At 66.7% G+C, this 18,515-nt stretch overlaps 2 protein-coding genes across 5 annotated transcripts; both read right to left on the bottom strand.

Annotated features, from left to right (window-relative positions):
• Positions 1–8,137, bottom strand: CHERP (calcium homeostasis endoplasmic reticulum protein). 4 transcript variants are annotated; one of them, XM_058657584.1, is made up of 18 exons: positions 8,000–8,137; positions 6,561–6,734; positions 5,047–5,231; positions 4,791–4,928; positions 4,553–4,704; positions 3,962–4,106; positions 3,774–3,863; positions 3,430–3,655; positions 2,919–3,094; positions 2,107–2,542; positions 1,777–2,015; positions 1,396–1,529; positions 1,132–1,218; positions 906–1,049; positions 717–833; positions 536–630; positions 242–427; positions 1–163 (listed from the first exon to the last, which is right to left on the bottom strand). In XM_058657584.1, the coding sequence occupies exons 1-18, from the start codon at positions 8,022–8,024 to the stop codon at positions 111–113; spliced, it is 2,802 nt and encodes a 933-aa protein (XP_058513567.1). In that variant the 5' UTR covers positions 8,025–8,137; the 3' UTR covers positions 1–110. The 4 variants fall into 4 exon arrangements, with proteins under 4 accessions (XP_058513567.1, XP_058513569.1, XP_058513568.1 ...); XM_058657586.1 differs by having other exon boundaries at positions 3,962–4,073; positions 8,000–8,136; XM_058657585.1 differs by having other exon boundaries at positions 5,047–5,207; positions 8,000–8,136.
• A 2,455-nt stretch (positions 8,138–10,592) lies between these two features.
• SLC35E1 (solute carrier family 35 member E1) lies at positions 10,593–18,312 on the bottom strand. The gene is made up of 6 exons (XM_058657589.1): positions 17,878–18,312; positions 17,313–17,383; positions 15,700–15,837; positions 13,969–14,094; positions 11,461–11,706; positions 10,593–11,047 (listed from the first exon to the last, which is right to left on the bottom strand). The coding sequence occupies exons 1-6, from the start codon at positions 18,260–18,262 to the stop codon at positions 10,853–10,855; spliced, it is 1,161 nt and encodes a 386-aa protein (XP_058513572.1). The 5' UTR covers positions 18,263–18,312; the 3' UTR covers positions 10,593–10,852.
• Between the last annotated feature and the right edge of the window lie 203 nt (positions 18,313–18,515).

Below are 18,515 nucleotides of genomic sequence, written 5' to 3'. Positions count from 1 at the left end.
CGTCTCTACAACTAAAGGCGGGGTGCTGGGCAGGGACAGCCCGCTGCTCTCCGCGGCCTCCCGCGGTCAGGGGTCCTGTGTGGGTGTGGGGGCTCCCACGGTGCTCCCCGCTAGGAATGCGTTACGTCTTCCTTCTCTTCCTTTCGCGCCCCAAACGTGGAGACTGTGTGGGAAGTGGGCTGTGAGTGGGGCAGGGAGGGCCCCGCAGCCCTCCGCAGCCCCCGCAGCCCCCGCCACTCACACTCGTCGCGGGCCTTCATGCGGGCGATGAAGGAGTAGCTCTTGTTGCGCCGGTAGTTCTCGTAGGGGTCGTCGAGGGCTACGCCCACGCCCTTGTACTGGTCCCACTTGTCCCGCACGTCGCCGCCCTTGATGGGGTCCTGGATGCCCTGCTCCTTGGCGCCCAGGCCGCCGGAGCCGCTCCAGCCTGGGGAGGGCACGGGGCAGCCGGTCACGGCCCGCCGGCCCCGCGCTGAGTCCCGAGCCCTCCCCCCGCCCTCCCCCTGCCCTCCCCCTGCCCTCCCCCCGCCCTCACCCATTTTGACAAGCATCTGGTGGCCCTTGTTCTCCTCGCCGAGCCTCGAGTCGGGAACAGGTGGCGCCGAGTTCGAGCCCAGCCCGGCCGAGGAACTGTAATGGAGACGGGGCGCGTTCTCCAGAGCAAGTGGCAGAGGCGTTTCGGGGGCCCCCGGGAGCCGGGAGTGGGGTGCTCTTACGGTGGCGTGGGGCTCCGGGAGCGCGAGCGGCGCCTCCTCCCGGGCGAGTAGGACTTGGAGCGGGAACGGGAGCGGGAGCGGGAGCGGCTTCGGGACGAGCGGGACCTGCTGCGGCTCCTGCGGGCAGGGAGGGCGGCTCAGCGTCGGGGTCGGGGTCGGGGTCAGCGAGTCCCCGGCCCACCTGCTCACCTGGACCTGGAGCGGGAGCGGGAGTAGGAGCGGGAGCGGGAGCGGGAGCGCGAGTAGGAGCCCGAGGACTTGGAGGAGCGTGAGTCGGAGCGCGAGTCGGAGCGGCCACGGCTCTTGGAGCGGCTGCGGGACCTGGAGGGGCCGCTGCGGGGAGGCCGGGCCGTGAGCACCCACAGCCAGAGGGAGGTGGGCTGGCCGCCCCCCAAGCCCGCGCCCCGCGGCCCACCTGTTCCTCTTCTCCTGGCCTTTGCGCCGCCGGGCCCGCATCTTGGCCCGGAAGAACTCGTAGAGGCCGTTCTGCTCCCAGCCCTCGCTGCAACACAGGCCCGCGCTCCTTGGGCACCGGCCCGCCCCGGCCGGCCCTCCCGTGGGCACTGGTCCATCCCGGCCTGCCCTCGGCGTCCCGCCCTGGGACTGGCACTGCTGGGCGCCCCGAGCACACCTCTTCAAAGCCCTGCCTGGGCCACCAGCCAGGCGCGGGCAGCCCTACCTGTTGCGGGGCCTGTCATGGGAGGGCGGGCTGTAGAAAGCCTCCACAGCCGCCAGCAGCCGCTCGCTGGGTGGCATCGGGGGCGGCAGGCGGATGTCCTTGGGGTCCAGCGCTTTGTACTCGTGATCTTCCAGCTGTGGGTGTGAACCGTCCTTGTTCTTGCCCACGCCCCTACCAGCCCACGCGGGGATGCCAGCCCACCCGGGGATGCCAGCCCACGCGGCGTCCCTCCCTTAGAGCAGCTGGGAACCCTGACTGGCCCTGGGGCATAGGCCTCTCTCCCGCGGCATGACCACGGGCAGCGCGGGGCTGGGACTAAGGGCTCAGGTGGGCACACGCGAGGAGGGCCCGGGGAGGCGAGCCTGGCACACGTCACACTACCTTCACGAGAGGCGCCATGAGGCCGGCCGGCAGGTCGAAGTAGGGCACGTTGGGGACCAGGCTGGGGTCGTCGTGGTTGATGTGGGGCGGGCCCTGCCGCCGCATGTGGGGGGGCTGCCCGTTGAAGCCGTGGGGGGGAGGGCCGAAGTCGGGGTGCTGGGGCCCAGCCCAGGGCGGGTGCTCATTGATGCCCGGGTGTGGCATGCGGTGGCCGGGGTGGTGGTGGGGCGGGCCCATCTCTGCAAGTGTCGAAGTGCATGAGGGACAGGCGGGATCCACCTGCTGGGCCTCCGTGGGGACGGGGTGGCCAGGCCACGGAGGGACACTCACCAGCCGGGAAGTCGCCCTGTGGATAGTCAAAGCGGTGCGGGTAAGGTGGCCGCTCGAAGGGGTGGCGCGGTGGGAAGTCGTCCTGCATGAAGCGGGGCGGGAAGCGGTTGAAGTTGTGCGGGTGTGGCGGCTGGTTGAACTGTGGGTGCTGCTGGTGCGGCGGGAAGGGCCCGCGGAAGTGAGGCGGCCGCTGCATGCGGAAGGGCGGCTCGCGCTGGCCGCCGCCCCACGGTGGCTGTTCGGGCTGCCCGCTCCAGGGGCCCTCAAACTGGTTGTTCCAGTTGGGGTCCGGCTGGTTGCTCCAGGGCGCGTCCCGCTGGCCGTTCCAGCCGGGGTCGCCGCGCTGCTCGCCCCACACGCCCTCGTGGCTGCTGTTCCAGGGGGGGCAGTGGGGTGGCCCGCCCTGGTGGTGCGGGTACGGTGGCTGCTCCGGAGGCTGCAAAGCGAGGCAGGGGCTTAGCCCTTTGAGGCAAAGACCCAGCCGCATCCCCGCCCACCCCTGCAGGACGTCTGGGGGCCGACAGGTGCTTCGAGCAGTGGCTCTGCCACCCCCACATCCCCAGCAACCGCAGCTCTCGGGGTCCTGCCAGAAGGCCTGGTGGGGGCAGTAAGGGCACACTGCTGACCTCTCAGGGTGAGTGACCCTGCCCTGAACACAGCCTTGGCACCCCAGGGAGGCCTACCCTGTGCACCCAGCACCCGACAGTCCCTCCCCCAGGGAAGCCCCGTGCTTGCGTCACCCGTTCCAGGGTGACAGCGGTGTACACACTGGTTGGCCAGTGGGTCCCCCGCCAGCCCAGTCCCCAGCCTACCTGCTGTTGGCCCCACGGAGCGACGGGGTGGGGCTGGTCGAACCACGGGGGCTTGTTGGGGGGGATCTGGTCGTGGGGCCCAGGGCCCCGGGGGCCGGTGGCCGCAGAGTCCTGCACCCCTCCGCCGCCGTCATACTCGCTGGAGCCTGGCATCTGGATGGGGGGCTTGTTGTCGTCTGCGGTGGGCGAGAGGCACTCAGAGCTAGGCCAGCGGGAGGCGCTGTGGGGGCGCCACCCCACCGGGTCACGGACCCCACGTACAGGCAGAGGCTCTGACCTCCAACACGCCGCTCGAGCGACGGGCTTGACCAACCTCCCCGACCCCAGCTGACTTGGGAACGGCTGCAGGGGGTCCCTGGGAGCAGCAGTGTCTCGGCCGTGCTCCCAGGGACGCTGGCACAGCCCCTCTGGTCTAGAAGCCTGGAACCCCCAAGTCCTGCGCCCCCCGAGGCTTACGCGCCAGGACTCTCAGAGCAGGCTCGGGGCCCCCAAGGGTTGGAGAGCTGCTTACCTGACTGGGTGGTGGGGGGCATGGCCGGGGCGGGGGTCGGGGCGGGCGGTGGGGCCGCTGGCGGCGGCGTGGCCTTGACCTCGGCTTCCATCTGCGGCAGCTGGATCTGCTGCTGGGCCAGGCTGCTGACAAACTCGTCGTGCTGTGTCTTGAGGCTCTGGATCTGCTGTTGGAAGGCCAGCTGCACCGGCTGCACCACGGACGAATACTCGCTGATGAGCGTGGCCTGCGGGAGAAGAGCGCCCGCTGCTCAGGACCCTGGAACCTTCTGCAAGTGTGCGGGCAAAGGCCGTGCAGAGCAGCAGGGCCAGTGGCCAGGGTCCCCGCAGGGGCGCGGCACGCACCTGGTACTGGCCGAGCCCCAGGGCTGGGCTCTGCAGCTGCTGGATGATGGAGTCATCGAAGTAGCCGTTCTTCTCCCAGAGCTGCAGCAGCTGCGCACGGCGGGCGGAGGAGGGGAGGTCAGGGGGGCCGCCGCAGCCCCGGCCAGCCCGGCACCCAACCCGCGCCCGCGCCCAGCGGGCACACGCACCCGGGCGATCTTCTGCTGCTTCTCCTCCTCCACAGCCAGGAAGCTGGTGCAGTAGATGGGCACCACCACCTTCTGCAGGGCGGCCAGCAGCTCCCGGGCCTGCTTGCGCTGGCTGTGAGGGAGAGACCTTCCGCGCGTCAGGGCCCTGGACGGGACCCGGCCACGCGCCCGTTACCATCACGGCTCTGGCCACGGCACCCTCTGCCTTCTCCAGGGCGCGGGCCGGCGAGGGGAGGGCAGGACCGCAGCCTGCGGTGGTCGGAGCCAGGCCTCCCCGCTCGCTCCTCGGGCCCCTGCTCTCCCAGAGCCACCACCCCCCGGCTTGAGCGTCCACGGTGGGGTGCACGGGGCGGGGGGGAACGCGGTGCGAGGCAGGCGGCTCCATCCCTGGTGCTCGGCCCCCAGCAGGCAGCGCAGAGGGGACAGGGTGAGCGGCAGGGGGCTTCCAGGCGGAGGCGTGGGAGCGACAGCCCTGGAGCCAGGCGGGAAGCAGGAAGCGGCCGTGACGCCAGGGGAGGCTGGCCCCAGCAGCCCGGCCTGCGCAGGCCCTTCTCCAGTGAGGCGGGAGGCGCCGCGGGCCGGCGGGCTCACCAGTGGTGTAGCACATCGTTGATGAGGTAGATAAGGTGCAGCCGCAGCTCGAAGTGCGCGCCCTCGGCCGTGATGCGGTTGCGCAGGTGGCCGGCCATCAGCTCGCAGTGCGGTGGCGACTTGGCGTTGCTGAACATCCAGTTCTTGCCGGCCTGTGGCAGCCACGCTGCGGGTGAGGGGCCGCGGCGGTGCCCACTGCCACCCGCACCCACGGCCCTCCGCCGCCCGGGGGCCTCACCGAGATGGCATCCTTCGTGCACGTGTCGATGATGGGCTGCAGCAGGTTGTCGAACTCGGCCATGTCCAGCTGCGTCTCCTCCAGCAGCTTCTGCATCTGCTGCTCCACGGCGTGCGCCACGGCCGCCGTCACCTGCTCCTGCAGAGCACGGGCTGGCGTCAGCCTGCCCCAGCCCCGCGGTGGGGACACCGCACGGCCCCTGCAGAGCCCCCCAAGAACCGGGCCTCACACGGGACACAGGCAGCAGGCCCAGTACCTGTCGGAGGGCCAGCAGGTGCTGCTCCTGGTGCTGCAGGTTCCACTGGCTCTGCTGGATGAGCTCGTCCACCGATGGGGCGCCCTGGGCCGGCGGGGGCTGCGCCAGGGGCGGCAGGGCCGCGGCCGCCTCCAGCTCCGGGGCCTGCTGCTTGCAGAGGACTGCGGGTGGAGTGGCCCGGGGCCCTGGTGAGGCGGTGGCAGAGCTGGGGCCTGGGTGCAGCAGCCACCTGCCCGCACCCCACGGCTGGCCAAGGGAGACGGGAGGCACCCTGTTCACAGCAGTCCTGCCTCCCTCTCAGCCCTGGCTTCCCTTGCTCGCACATGAGTGTGACCACGTGCCGCGAAACCCTCCCGAGGCCCACCGCAAGGCAAGGCAAGCTGGCTGGGGAAGCATGGGGATGTTTCCCGGGCTGTGGGGGCAGGCAGAACCACCCCACCCCGTGCTCCCCACACTCACAGCCCGGGGCAGCAGCAGGGCCGCGCCTCCCCCAGCAGCCTCAGAGCACACCCCGCGGTCCCTGCTCCCCCAGCAGCCATGTGAAGGGTGATGGTTATCTGGGCAGCCTCCTGACCCTCCACACACCCACGTCCACGTGGACGTTCCAGCCAGCAGAGAACCACACCCGGACCCGAGTGCAGCTCCAGCGCAGTCCCGCCACCCCCAGGACGAGTCCTGGCCTCCAAGGCCTCTCCCCTCTGGGTTGCAGCCCAGGTGCTGAGCCCCGACCTCCCTTGGCGTGGCCACACTGCAGCCCACCATTTCTGACCTTCCAGGGTGGGCTCCCTCACACGGAAGACACAGCTCTCTTGGCAGACCCCTTGTCCACACTGAGCTGCCACTCGTGCCTGCACCCCACGACTGAACAGGGGTGTCAGTATCCGTCCCCAGCCCCATGGGCCTGTCTTCACAGCACCACACCCACCTCCCCACCTGCTGTGAAGGGCATCTGCCCCATCTCAAGGCTGGCGGGCTGTGGCTCCCGGCCCACGCACTCACACGCCACAGGTGCAGTGTTCTCCCGAGCCCTCACATCACCCACTGCAGACACGCCAGGCCTCTCCAGAGCCCTACACTCACTGCTCACTTGAACCCTGGTGTCTTGGCTGCGTGCCAGGTTGCCTGGCATGTGCACGTTTACCCAACTGTGCTCCGGACGAGGGCACGAGGACCACAAAAAGGACCCCACCAGGCCCCGGGCCTGTTCCCTGAGCCAGGCCCAGCACAAGTGGCCACCTGCCCATGAAAAGCCACCCCACAAAGCCCGTGTCTGAGGAGGGCAGGGCCAACACCCCAAAGCCCAGCTTGGGCTTTCAGAACAGATACAAAATCTAACGCCCTCTGACCCACCCCAGGCAGAGACAGCTGGCAGGCCATTCAGAGACGTCCCCAGTACCAGCGCAAGCACAGAGCCCGGGGTCGGGTGGGGTGGCTTGCTCCCACACTGCCCCCTTGCTCCCAGCCACCCCCTCACCTCTCATGGCTGCCCTCCTGTTCCTGGCCCTGACACTTACGCTGCTGCTGTTCCAAGGCCAGCTTGCACCTGTAGTAGCTGTAGAACTCGCCCCCAAAGAGGAATGAGAACTTGGGGTTGTCCTTCTGCTTCTCCATCGTCATCTTCTCAAACTCGGGCCCGTTGCGCGCCACGAACTGGGCCAGCTTGTCGATGACATTGCGAAGCTCCTGGTCTGCACGGGGGACGCCGCCCAGGGACCACGTGGGGGGAGTCAGCCAGGGATCGGGGGGGCCACGGCCTGCACCCCAACCCTGTCCCCTGTCCTGGCCGCCGGCTTCGGAGGGCCGTCCTCTTGCACCCCATCTTCCCATCTTCCTCTTCCTCCTCCCACTGGTCCAGGGAGCCGTGCATGCGGGGAGGCCTGTGCGGCCAGTCCCCAGGGTGCCCTAGGCCTGGTCTTGTACCCCCACACTCCCAGGCCCTTACCCTGCACCCCACAACCCCAGTCAATTACCCCTGTACCCCCAGGCCCTTTCTCCTGCACCCCACAACCTTACGCCTAATCCCACAACCCCAGGCCCCTGCCCCTGCTACCCAGATCCTTACCCTGCACCCCACAACCCCAGGCAATTACCCCTGTACCCCCAGGCCCTTACCCTGCACCCCACAACCCCAGGCAATTACCCCTGTATCCCCAGGCCCTTACCCCACAACCCCAGGCAATTACCCCTGTACCCCCAGGCCCTTTCTCCTGCTCCCCACAACCTTACCCCTAATCCCACAACCCCAGGCCCCTGCCCCTGCTACCCAGATCCTTACCCTGCACCCCACAACCCCAGGCAATTACCCCTGTACCCCCAGGCCCTTACCCTGCACCCCACAACCCCAGGCAATTACCCCTGTATCCCCAGGCCCTTACCCCACAACCCCAGGCAATTACCCCTGTACCCCCAGGCCCTTTCTCCTGCTCCCCACAACCTTACCCCTAATCCCACAACCCCAGGCCCCTGCCCCTGCTACCCAGATCCTTACCCTGCACCCCACAACCCCAGGCAATTACCCCTGTACCCCCAGGCCCTTACCCTGCACCCCACAACCCCAGGCAATTACCCCTGTACCCCCAGGCCCTTACCCCACAACCCCAGGCAATTACCCCTGTACCCCCAGGCCCTTTCTCCTGCACCCCACAACCTTACCCCTAATCCCACAACCCCAGGCCCCTGCCCCTGCACCCAGCACCCCCAGTCCCTCTCCCCTGCACACCCAGGCCTCACCCTCTGGCACCCTGGCACCCCCTCCTCCGTACCCTCAGACCTCACGCGGCAGAGGCAACGGCACCTCCATGGCGCACCCCGCTCCCCCAGACCCTCCCCCCCCGGTCCCCCAGGCCTCCCCCGGCCCCCTCTCCGCCGTGTCCCCTCTCCCCGTCACCCCGTGGCGCTCTCCGCCGGCCCCTCCAGGCCCTCTCGCCCGTGTGCCCGGCCCCCCAGCCCTCACCCTCCGGCGGCAGAGGCATCTCCATGGCGCCGGCCGCCCAACGTCCTCCGCCGCCTCCACGATCGCCGTCCGCGGAACCCGGCCGGAAGTGCCGCGCGCGCGGGAGCCGCGTTTACGGCGGGGCCGCTTCCGCCCGCCACTTACGGCCGTCGCCGGGGAGACGCCGGAAGCGAGCGCGCGGGGTCCGCCGGTCCGGGTGGGCCGCCGTGCCGGCGCGTCTAGGAGGTTCCGTCCGTTTCGGTGTTGGCACGTAGCGGGTTCGAGTCCCGGCTGCTCCAATTCGCAGCCAGCTTCCGCCGTGTGGCCTGGGAAGGCAGCGGAGAATGGACCGAGGAAGTGGGGGATGCTTGGGATCCTGCGTCTGCCTCGGGGACCCGGAGGAAGCGCCTGGTCAGTCCTGACTGTTGGTATTGGGGGTAGAGGGGTGAACTGGCAGGTGGAAGACCGCCCCCCCCCCCGTCTCCCTCTCTTCTCTGTGCCTTTCAAATAGAAAAACTCAAGAAAGTCAAGTAAGATGGGAGGAATTTGTCGTAATGCGGGGTGAGTGCAGGAGCTGCGATGCCCCTCGAGGGGGTCATAGCTCAGACGCCCATCACAAGACGCGTTGGCCCAAGAGCTGCTTGCACGAGGGGCCAGTTTCGGGAGGCTGGGGTCCCTGCTACCCACCAGTTCCTTGCGCACTTACTTGAACTGACCGGGCGCTGGGCAGCGCCTTTTCTGTGTAGCTGCCAGCCTTGGGTTTTCTTTAAAGAAAGGTTTGTTTCAAAAAGGTGGACAGCGGGTGAGAAAGAGCTTCCTTTCTGGTGGGTGGCCTGCCTGTGGCCCAGCGTTAACCTCTGCTCCCATGCACTGGCCCACGGAGCCCCAGCTGGGCCTCCCCCGCGGGTGGGCCAGGGCCTGTGGCTCATCACGCTGGTTCCCACTGCCTGTGGTCCATGGGGACTGGGGAAAGCAGCAGAGACAGGCCAGCTGCCTGCAGCCACGAGGCTCTGGGCCACTGTGGCCATTGGGGCCATCTGGAGAGCGACCCAGCAGATGAAAGCTCTCTGTAATTCTTACAGATACTCTCAAATATAGGATGGGGCTCCCCTCCCTTAGGCTGTGACCCCATTGTGACATTCCTCCAAGCCCCCACCCCATATGACACTTCTCTGAGCTCCCACACTCGTGCAGACCCCCAGCCACCCCTAGTAGGGCGGAAGGCCCACACAGGTGCCCGCTGCCTAGCTTAGGTCAGTGAGGTCACATGGTCATTTGGGTGCTTGGGGCAGCCCTGACTTGCAGGCGCCTGCTGGCCAAGGACCCCGGGAGCAGGGGCTGGTTTCCACCTGGACACAGAGATTAGAAGGGGCATCCGGTCAGGGCCTTGGCTAAGCTGCCTCCTGTGTTGCTTCAAAGATGTGAGCGGCAAGGATGCGTGCGGAGTACTTCAACAGGGAGCTGGGTGGGAAGCGGATGAGCCAGAACTGGAGCCGGTGCTGGCACCTCATCCCTCTAGCCGCCCCCCATTGTGTGTAATAAAGGCTTTCTGCTTATGGAGCTAAGCAATGGAACTGAAATTTGGTTCTGGAGGGACAAAAGGCCACACAACACGGCTGAGCGTCTGTCTTGCCCTGCACACGCGCGCACACACACACACTTCAAATAAGTTATTTATTGGAAATGTGGAGTGAGAGTGCTTCCATCTGCTGGGTCACTCCCCAAAGAGCCATCACCCCCAGGGCTGGTCCAGGCCACAGCCAGGAGCTCCAGTGGGGCCGCGTACAGCACCCCAGCACCCCTCAAGGCACAGAGCCCTGTGGGGGATGGGACCTGCCGACGGCCTGGAGATCTTGATTTTTATTTTTGGTAAATGCCATGAGTGACCACACATCACTGCTCACCCAGGGAGCAGAAGGGCCCAGTCTGCAGCCCCCTTGGGTCCACCCGGGGGGGGACGCCGGGTCCGCCCGTCCGCTTCCACCGTGCTCCCTCACAGCGTCTGCGACTTTAAGGTGCTTCAAACTGCGCCTCCCAAGGCGTGTGCGAGGTCACGCTGTGAGCCCACCTGCCCCTCTGCCAAGCCAAGCAGGTGGGATTCAAGGCAGCGTCACGGCCATGGGAGGAGGGGCAGCGTGGGCCAGGCCGGCCCCGTGCAGGTGACTGGAGCCTTGCAAGCCCATCGCGTCGGTCAGCCTGTGAGGACAGTGCAGTCCGGCCAACTCCATCCTACAGCCCACAGTCCAAGCTGGAGCGGAGGGCAGGGGTGAGGATGCGGTCCCCGCCATCACATAGACGACGGACACAAAGACAGTCAAGGGCAACTCGGCCAGGCAGCGGTTAGCAGGCATCCACGGGGCCGTGCAGGGACAGACGGGGGCCCATTCTGGGACACGACCACTTCAATACACAATTCCAGTGATCCAAGACCAGGTCGGACAGCCCCAGCACCCAGGAGTGAGGCACAGGGCACGAGTCCCGGAGCAGGAAGCCCCCAGCCTCCTCCACGAGGGCCTGTCCTTCTGTGGTCCACACCGGGGGACGTCAGTGAGTCAGGTCGCCACAGAATGCACACCGCCCCATAGCTTCCACTGAATCCATGCGGGACAGTGCACTGCGGCCTCCAGACCCGGTGGGCTCGCCAGGGACCCAGCCACAGAACATTCCAGAAAAGTGCAAAGGAAAGTCCTCTCAGAAGTGGCAGACCGCCCCAAGGGTGCCAGGAGAGCTCCCTATGGCGGCCCACCGAGAACCAGAACAGCACTGGGGCACCAGGCCTGGGGGACCAGGACCCTGTGTAAGACTCCAGGGAGGGGTGTGTCCTCGTGTCCCCGTGCCTGGTGGGGGCGTCCTCCGCTGCGGGTGGCCCGCTGCCTACACATCGAAGCGGTTCAAGGTATAGGAGCCAGGGTGACCGGTCCGGCTGTACTGCAGGTGCTCGCGGCCGTATGGATAGTCCCCGGGCGGCGGGAAGAGGAGGCCGTTGGGCTGCCGCTCCTTGCTGGCTGTGTCGGCTGCCGTGACTGGGAGCAGGTGCTTCCGGGCCTGCTGGTTGGCGTCATATTTGGTCTGCCGGGAGAAGTGGCGAGCGCTGGCTGGGTCATGCTGGGCTGACCCAGCACACGTGCACGCACGCACACACACACACACACACACACACACACGACCTCCAGGGAGAAGGGCCAGGCAGCCTTCCTGGAGGAGGCCCAGATGGAAAGGCCAGTGCTGGCTTCAGCTGCCCCCCACCCACCCCGGCTCTGACACTGGCCCAGCCCAGGAGCGCCGGGGGCTGCCATGGGAGGCGGCTGGGGCCACGGGCGTGGGCAGTACACCTGCGGTTGGCGGCAGGGCCAGCAGTGTGCTCCTCCCCGGCCCCTCCCCACCTTGTTGTGCAGGAAGACCCCCAGGGCCCCGAGGGGGCGGGCACAGTGCCTGTGGTCAGCCAGGAGCAGGGTGCCCCAGCCCCTCCCCGCCCTGCCCACCTTGTTGTACAGGAAGACCCCCAGGATGGCCGTGAGCATGCCCAGGACGTTGGTGCTGGTGACCGGGTTGCGCAGCAGGATGAGGGACACGGTGATGACCAGGATGCGCTTCGTAGCGTTGGCCACCGAGTAGCTCAGCGGGCTCACCAGGTTGAGTATGCTGAAGGCAATGACATTCTGGGCCAGGTTGCAGAAGCCGCTCACGGCCAGCAGCAGCAGCGTCCAGGGCCACGGCGCCACCGAGGCCTGCGAGGGTGGGCGGCGAGGGCGGGCTCAGCGGGGAGAGGACACGGGTCCAGCTGCCTGCTGGCTCACCCCCACAGAGGTGGGCAGCAAGGACGGGCTCGGCGGGAACAGCACATGGGGCCCAGCTGCCTGCTGACTTGCCCCTCGAAAGGGCCAGACTGAAGTCAGGAGCCTGGAGCTCCTTGTGGGTCTCCTGCAGCCTGGCCAGCCAAGACCTGCTCAGAGCCCGTGGGGTGGGGGGTACCCACAAGGCCCCAGCAGGGTCCCAGCTTTAGAAGCACCTTACAGCAAGAATACAGCCAAAGGAAGGCAGGCGGGTGGTCCCCGTCTGACCTCGCCAGGTCAGGAAAGCCAGGAGGGCGGTCCCCATCTGACCTCACCAGGTCAGGGCAGTCAGGCAGACCAGGAGGCCCTGCTCACACCCTGTGCCCACCACCTTGCAGCCTGGGTGTACCATCAGGGTAGCCCGCTGCTCTCTGTCCCCCAGGAACCCTCCAGAAGGGGACCAATGAGGAAGGCTCTGGAGTGCCCACATCTGTCTGCCAGCACACCAGGCCTTTTTAAGAAAATCTTTTTATTTATTCATTTTTTTTTAAAGATCTATTTGAAAGGCAGCATTACAGAGACCAAGGGGGAAGAGGCAGAGAGAGACCTTCCGCCTGCTGGTCCGCTTCCCAGATGGCCGTACCAGCCAGGGCCGGGCCAGGGCCTCCACTGGTCTCACCCATGGGTGCCCGAGTCATCTTCCATTGCCTCACAGGTGCATCAGCAGGGAGCCGGATGGCACGGGGAGCAGCCTGCCCCCATATGGGATGCTGGTGTTAAAAGCGTGGCCCTCCCCGCGGCACCACAGCACCGGCCCCAGACACAGGCTAGTTGTGGGAACTGTCTCCTTACACGCCACCTGCAGCCCTGTCGGCTCCGGGCTGGCTGTGCACCTGACCCCGCCTGGTGGGAGGCTGGCTGCAGGGCTCTCTGCGGCCCCTGGGGTTTCTCTGAGGACAAAGCCACCGATGGGCAGTGGCCATGCCACTCCCTCAGGTTCCTGGCTCACAGCCAGGGCAGGCTGGGCTGTGCGGGGTCCCAGGGAGACCAGCCTGCCCGGGGAGGTGGTGGGGGTGGACGACAGGCCAGCCAGCCTGAGGTCTGCCACCATCGCCGGCACCCAGGCTCAGGGGCTGCTGTGTGTGTATTGACACTGAGCCGGGGACATCGGAGACCACTTCGCGGGGTCACATTCCAGACTCCTCCCTCTCCTGGCCATATGGCTGTACTCCCTGGGATTCCCTGTGTCTGGCTGGGGATGTCCTGGGAGCATACCCCCAGCCAGGGGGCCCACAGGGAGGGTGCAGACAGAGACTCTAAGTCCCCAGAGTGCACAGGGCCTTCCTGTCCCTGGGCAAAAGGGCAGGGCCACAGAAGGGGCCATCCCTGTGGCGGAAGGGGTCAGCTGGCCACCTGTGCCACCTGCATTCAGGTGCTGGCTCTAATCACAGCTGCTCCGCTTCCCATCCAGCTCCCTGCCTGTGGCCTGGGAAAGCAGTGGAGGACGGCTCAAAGCCTTGAGACCCTGCACCTGCGTGGGAGACCAGGAAGAGGCTCCTGGCTCCTGGCTTGGGATGAGCACAGCTCTGGCTGTTGCGGCCACTTGGGGAGTGAACCAGTGGACGGAAGTCACTCCCCTTTCTTGCTCTGCTTCTCCGTAGATGAGAATGAACATGGAGTCACGGGAAGGGTGGGCACGTTGCTGGTTCCACCACCGCAGCACTACAGGTGGCCCAGGGCAGGAATATGTCTGCAGTCCCCGTGAGGTTAGGCCGCAGGACACGGCCAACCTGCTGCTCCAACACAGGGCAGGACAGAGCGGGGGCTAGCCCCTCCACTGGGTCACTCCCCAAAATGGCCCCAGCGGCTGTCGCTGGGACAGGCTCAAGCCAGGAGCCAGGAGCTCCACCCGGCTCCTCCACGTGGGTGCAGGACCCACGCACTTGGGCCTCCCTGAGTGCCACTCAGGGGCCCATGAGTGGGAGCTGCAATCAGAAGAGCTGGGACTGGAGCTTTCTGAAGCCCCCAGCAGGTCCTGGGAAGGCTGGGCGGCTCTCTGCAGCACGGGAGTCCCCGCACCTCCCACTGGCACCCTTTCTCCCTTGAGCCCTGGCAGCCCCGGCGGCCCCACGCACGGGTCCCTTTCCCTCCAGGGCCAGCGAGCACCCAGGGCTGGGTGGCCTGACGCAGGCGTGCCCTGGGCGCCGGGCAGCTCACCAGGTCGCTGTTGATGAGGAAGGCCGACAGGTCCACCAGCACCCATGTGGGGATCATGAAGAAAATGGCGTGGCAGCCCAGGATGCTGAGCAGGCGCAAGTGATGGATCCGCGAGTCTCGGAGCACCTGGGATGGGGGAGGCGCTCAGAGCCACTCCCACCCCCGCCGAGGCCCCGCCCCGCTGGACACCCACAGCACCTGGGACGGGGGAGGCGCTCTGAGCCGTTCCCACCTACCCACCCACACCCTGCTGGGCGCCCACAGTGCGAACCGGCCAGGCCGCTCCCTTGTTTGCTCGCTGCCTCGCAGGGTGCAGAAGGCGCATGAGCAGCGAGCCAGACCAACCAGTCGTTACACAGGTGATGTCCCCATCACCTCACCGCCCACACCCGGCAAGCCTCTAAAGTAGCTGATGGGAGGGAGAGCCCTGGCCCCCCAGGCACCTCCTACCCAGGCACTGTGTGCGGCACCCATGCCAGCGCACAGCAAGTGCAGGACCAAGACCCACCCACTGCCACTGAGGTCCAAGAGTCCCCTGCGACAACCCTGGACACAGGGCTCCCACATCCCAGCACTCCACCCCTCCCCCCCGGGGCAGCAAGTGCACGGGTCCCTGCCATTCACAGGACCCCATTCACAAACTTCAGAGTCAGAAAAAACCAACTATTCCCCTCCCCTTGCTCATTCCTGCACTGCATAGCCATAAAGCCACCGGGGGCCAGGCCACGTTCACTGGTTCAAGGACACTGGGAACGTTCATGCAACAGTAGCTTTTAAATGTACTGTTACACACACATTGGAAAAACTGGGCAGGGTCATGGCTCACAGGGTAAATCCTCCCCAGGCAAGCATTGGCAGCCTATAGGGGTGCCGGTTCTAATCTGCTCCACTTCCCATCCAGCTCCCTGCTTGTGGCCTGGGAAAGCAGTGGAGGACGGCCCGAAGCCTTGGGACCCTGCACCCGTGTGGGAGACTCTGAAGAAGCTCCTGGCTCCTGGCTTCGGATCGGCTCAGCTCTGGCCACTGAGGCCACTTGGGGAGTGAACCAGCGGATAGATGGAGGATCTTTCTTCCAGTCTCTATTTCTCTCTGTAAATCTGACATTCTGATAAAATATATAAGTAAATATATAAGTAAGTCTTACAAAGAAATGTGCAAGGATAGTGATTTTTCTCTGGGAGGATATGTATGTGTATATTTTTTGTTTGAAAGGCAGAATTACAGAGAACTACAGAGATTTTCCACCTGCTGGGTCACTCCCCAAGTGCCCACAGCAGCCAGGGCTGGGCCAGGCCCGCGCCAGGAGCCTGGAGCTCCATCTGGGTCTCCCTGTGAGCAGGACAACAGCTGGGGGTGCAGAGGCAGGACTGGAACCAGCGCCCATGCAGGCATCCCAGCGGCAGCTCCACCCGCTGTGCTCCAAGCCCGGCTCAGCTATGGGGACTCTGAGTGGCCAGGGAGGTGTGGTCAGGGCCAGGTCATCACGGCTGCTTGTAAACCCAGAGTGGGACAAGAGGCGGGGCCTCCACCTCTGAACTACGGGTGCTGGACTTACTGTTCCCACCCGGAAGATCTGCACACTTCATTCCAGGAAAATACGTTCTTTAATGAGGAGACGGGGAGTGACGTCCAGGCGTGGCTGACGGCTGCTCTGGCACCCGCCTTTCCGCTCCCCATCCCCGGTACCTTCCACTCGATGGCCCCCCACCGTCTCCCCGTCAACTTCAGTACCTTCTTGGAGAAGATGTTCTGCAGCGAGAAGCAGAGCGTGGCCGCCAGGGCGCTGACAAGCCCCCACACGTCAAAGGACAGCTCGGTGACGGTGGCCAGCAGGACGCCACTGATGATGGGTATCAGTGACAGGTAGACCTGTGTGGGCGGCGTGGGGACTGAGCTGGCCTCCTGGGGTGCCCCTGCCCTCCAGAAGCTGGGTGGGACTGAGCTGGGAGGCCTCCCGCGGCGCCCCTGCCCCCCGGAAGCCGGGTAGGAATGGATGATCAGCCAACATGCAGTGACTGCTGCCTGGGACCCCCCACTCCACTCACCAGCACAGGGCTTGCAGGCTCAGCTAGCAGGTGCAGGGACCCTGTCCATGTCCCCAAGGAGCTACCCAACCCTGGCAGTTCAGCCCTGTCACCGTCCCCAGACTCAGGGCACATAGCACTGCTGCTGCTGGCAGGGTCAGCTGCTGATAGGGTAAGGATACAGCAAACAGCAGGACACGGTGCGGGGAAGGTGTGGGTCACACGGCCCCGACAGGCAGGCCTCACCACGCAGCCTTAAGAAGGGGCTGCAGGCAGGTTGAGTGAGCTCCAGCCCTTCCAGCAGCAGGCTGTCCTACCCACTTCGCAGGGCAGGTCCCAAGCAATGCCCCCTTCCCTTTGCCATCACTGCTCAGCTGACCACCTGCTGAGCCCAGGCTGGGTACCCCATCAGTGATCAGCGTGCTCACTTCCATGGCAACACTGACGCCTGGGGGGGCGGCCGCGCCCCCACACGCAGGTCAGGCTGAGTTACTGAAAACACCAACACCCCGCAGCCACGCAGGTGGCCCCATTTCCAGCAGCTGATCTGGGCTGCCACTGTTCCCAATTACATAAAATCCTGTATACAAGAAACCCAGCCACTTGGGGGAGGCAGGTACTGCGTCCGCCACGGCGGACCCCCACTTCTACTTGGAGACATGGGGCCAGGCAAGGCTGCTCTACTCCCAGCCCATGCTCAGGCCTCCACACAGGCTGGCTGGCTGGATCCTCAAGAGGCCCTGGGACTTTTGCAAACAACCCTTCTCCCCCCATCTCCTTCTCTATTGCAAACCCCAAGCTTGGCCAATGGACTTCTGGTGCGAAGCTCGCGCGTTATGGGGTTGTGCCACCCAGGGAGGGTAGTGCTTCCCTTCCCGCAGGGCTGGCAGCTTGGAGGTGTCTGCTTGGGACACCCTGCCAGCACGGTAGCGGTAAATGTTGTGGGAGGCCTTGCACATCCACTTCCTTGTGTGACAGGAAGCCAGTGTGGCGGACCACGTCAGCACTTGGGAAGTAGCTGGGGAGCCGCCCCTGGGCCCCCTGCACCTGCCGGGTTACCCGGGGAAGCAGCGGGGAGCCGCCCCTGGGTCCCCTGCACCTGCTGGGTTACCCGGGGAAGCAGCGGGGAGCCGCCCCTGGGCCCCCTGCACCTGCTGGGTTACCCGGGGAAGCAGCGGTGGAGCCGCCCCTGGGTCCCCTGCACCTGCTGGATTACCCGGGGAAGCAGCGGGGAGCCGCCCCTGGGCCCCCTGCACCTGCTGGGTTACCCGGGGAAGCAGCAGGGAGCCGCCCCTGGGCCCCCTGCACCTGCTGGGTTACCTTTGTGCTCTGTTTCTCCTTCAAGATCACCCGGGACAACAGGACCACCCAGATAGGCATGGTGGCCTTGACTGAGGGAAGACAGGGAGGGGAGTCAGGGGGTGCTCAATCTCCCTCCACCCCACCCTGCCCAGTGTGGGTGCCTGCGCCCCTCTGCCCACTACCCACACGGGGCGACGCCCCCCCGCCAGTCCCTCCCTCTCTGCCCGTTCCCGACGCGCGGCGCCCCCCAGCAGGAACCCCCTCAGTCGTGCCCACTTTCATGCACCACTGGGCACCTCGTCTGCCCGCTCCCACCATCTTCATCCGCACCAGTCCCAACTTTGCACAGTCCCAATGCGTCGCACCTCCGGCCTCTCTCCCCATGCGTCCTGGACCCGTGGGCGCCCCCTCTCCCCACGCGCCCTGGACCCTTAGGCGCCCCCTCTCCCCACGCGCCCTGGACCCTTAGGCGCCCCCTCTCCCTACGCGCCCTGGACCCTTAGGCGCCCCCTCTCCCCACGCGCCCTGGACCCTTAGGCGCCCCCTCTCCCCAAGCGCCCTGGACCCTTGGGCGCCCCCTCACCCGTATGCGCGTAAGACACCGGCACCTTCCAGATGCTGACGTGCGCCGACACGGAGGCGAAGTACTTGCCGAAGGCGAGCGGCAGCACGTAGCGCGGGTAGAAGCGCGGAGGCAGCTGCGGACCGGCGGCGGGCGTCGGGCCCGAGACGGGCGGCGCGGGTGGCACCCGCCAGGCGCGCAGCAGCGGCGGCAGCCCCGCGCACAGCGCCAGGATGTGGCAGAGCGACACGGTCACCGGGAACGGGAAGGCGCTCAGGATCACCTTGTTGACCACGTTGCCGCCCGCGCTCAGCGCGTACCACAGCAGGCAGAGCGCCGCCACGCGCGCGCCCTCGCGCGCCCCGCCGCCCCCCGCGCCCGGGGCCCCCGCTCCCGCCGCCGCCATCCCGCCCGCGCGGCCGCCCCTGCCCGACGGCCCCGTGGCGTCACCCGGCTGCGCCGGCACCACGTCGTGCGGGCGAGCCCCACCCCCTGGGGGCGTGCGCGCTTCCGGAAGGGGCAGGCCCGATCCCAGGAAGCGGAAGGCGCGGGCAGGCTGGGGCCGGGGCACGCTGTGCAGCAGTGAGCGTGCTCCCTGCACGGGAGCCAGGCTGTGTCTGTGGGGCAGTGAGGGTGCTCCCTGCACGGGAGCCAGGCTG

The sequence above is a fragment of the Ochotona princeps genome, chromosome 33, assembly GCF_030435755.1.
Source record: "Ochotona princeps isolate mOchPri1 chromosome 33, mOchPri1.hap1, whole genome shotgun sequence".
NCBI lineage: Eukaryota > Metazoa > Chordata > Mammalia > Lagomorpha > Ochotonidae > Ochotona > Ochotona princeps.
This window is presented reverse-complemented; position numbering and strand designations above follow the sequence as displayed.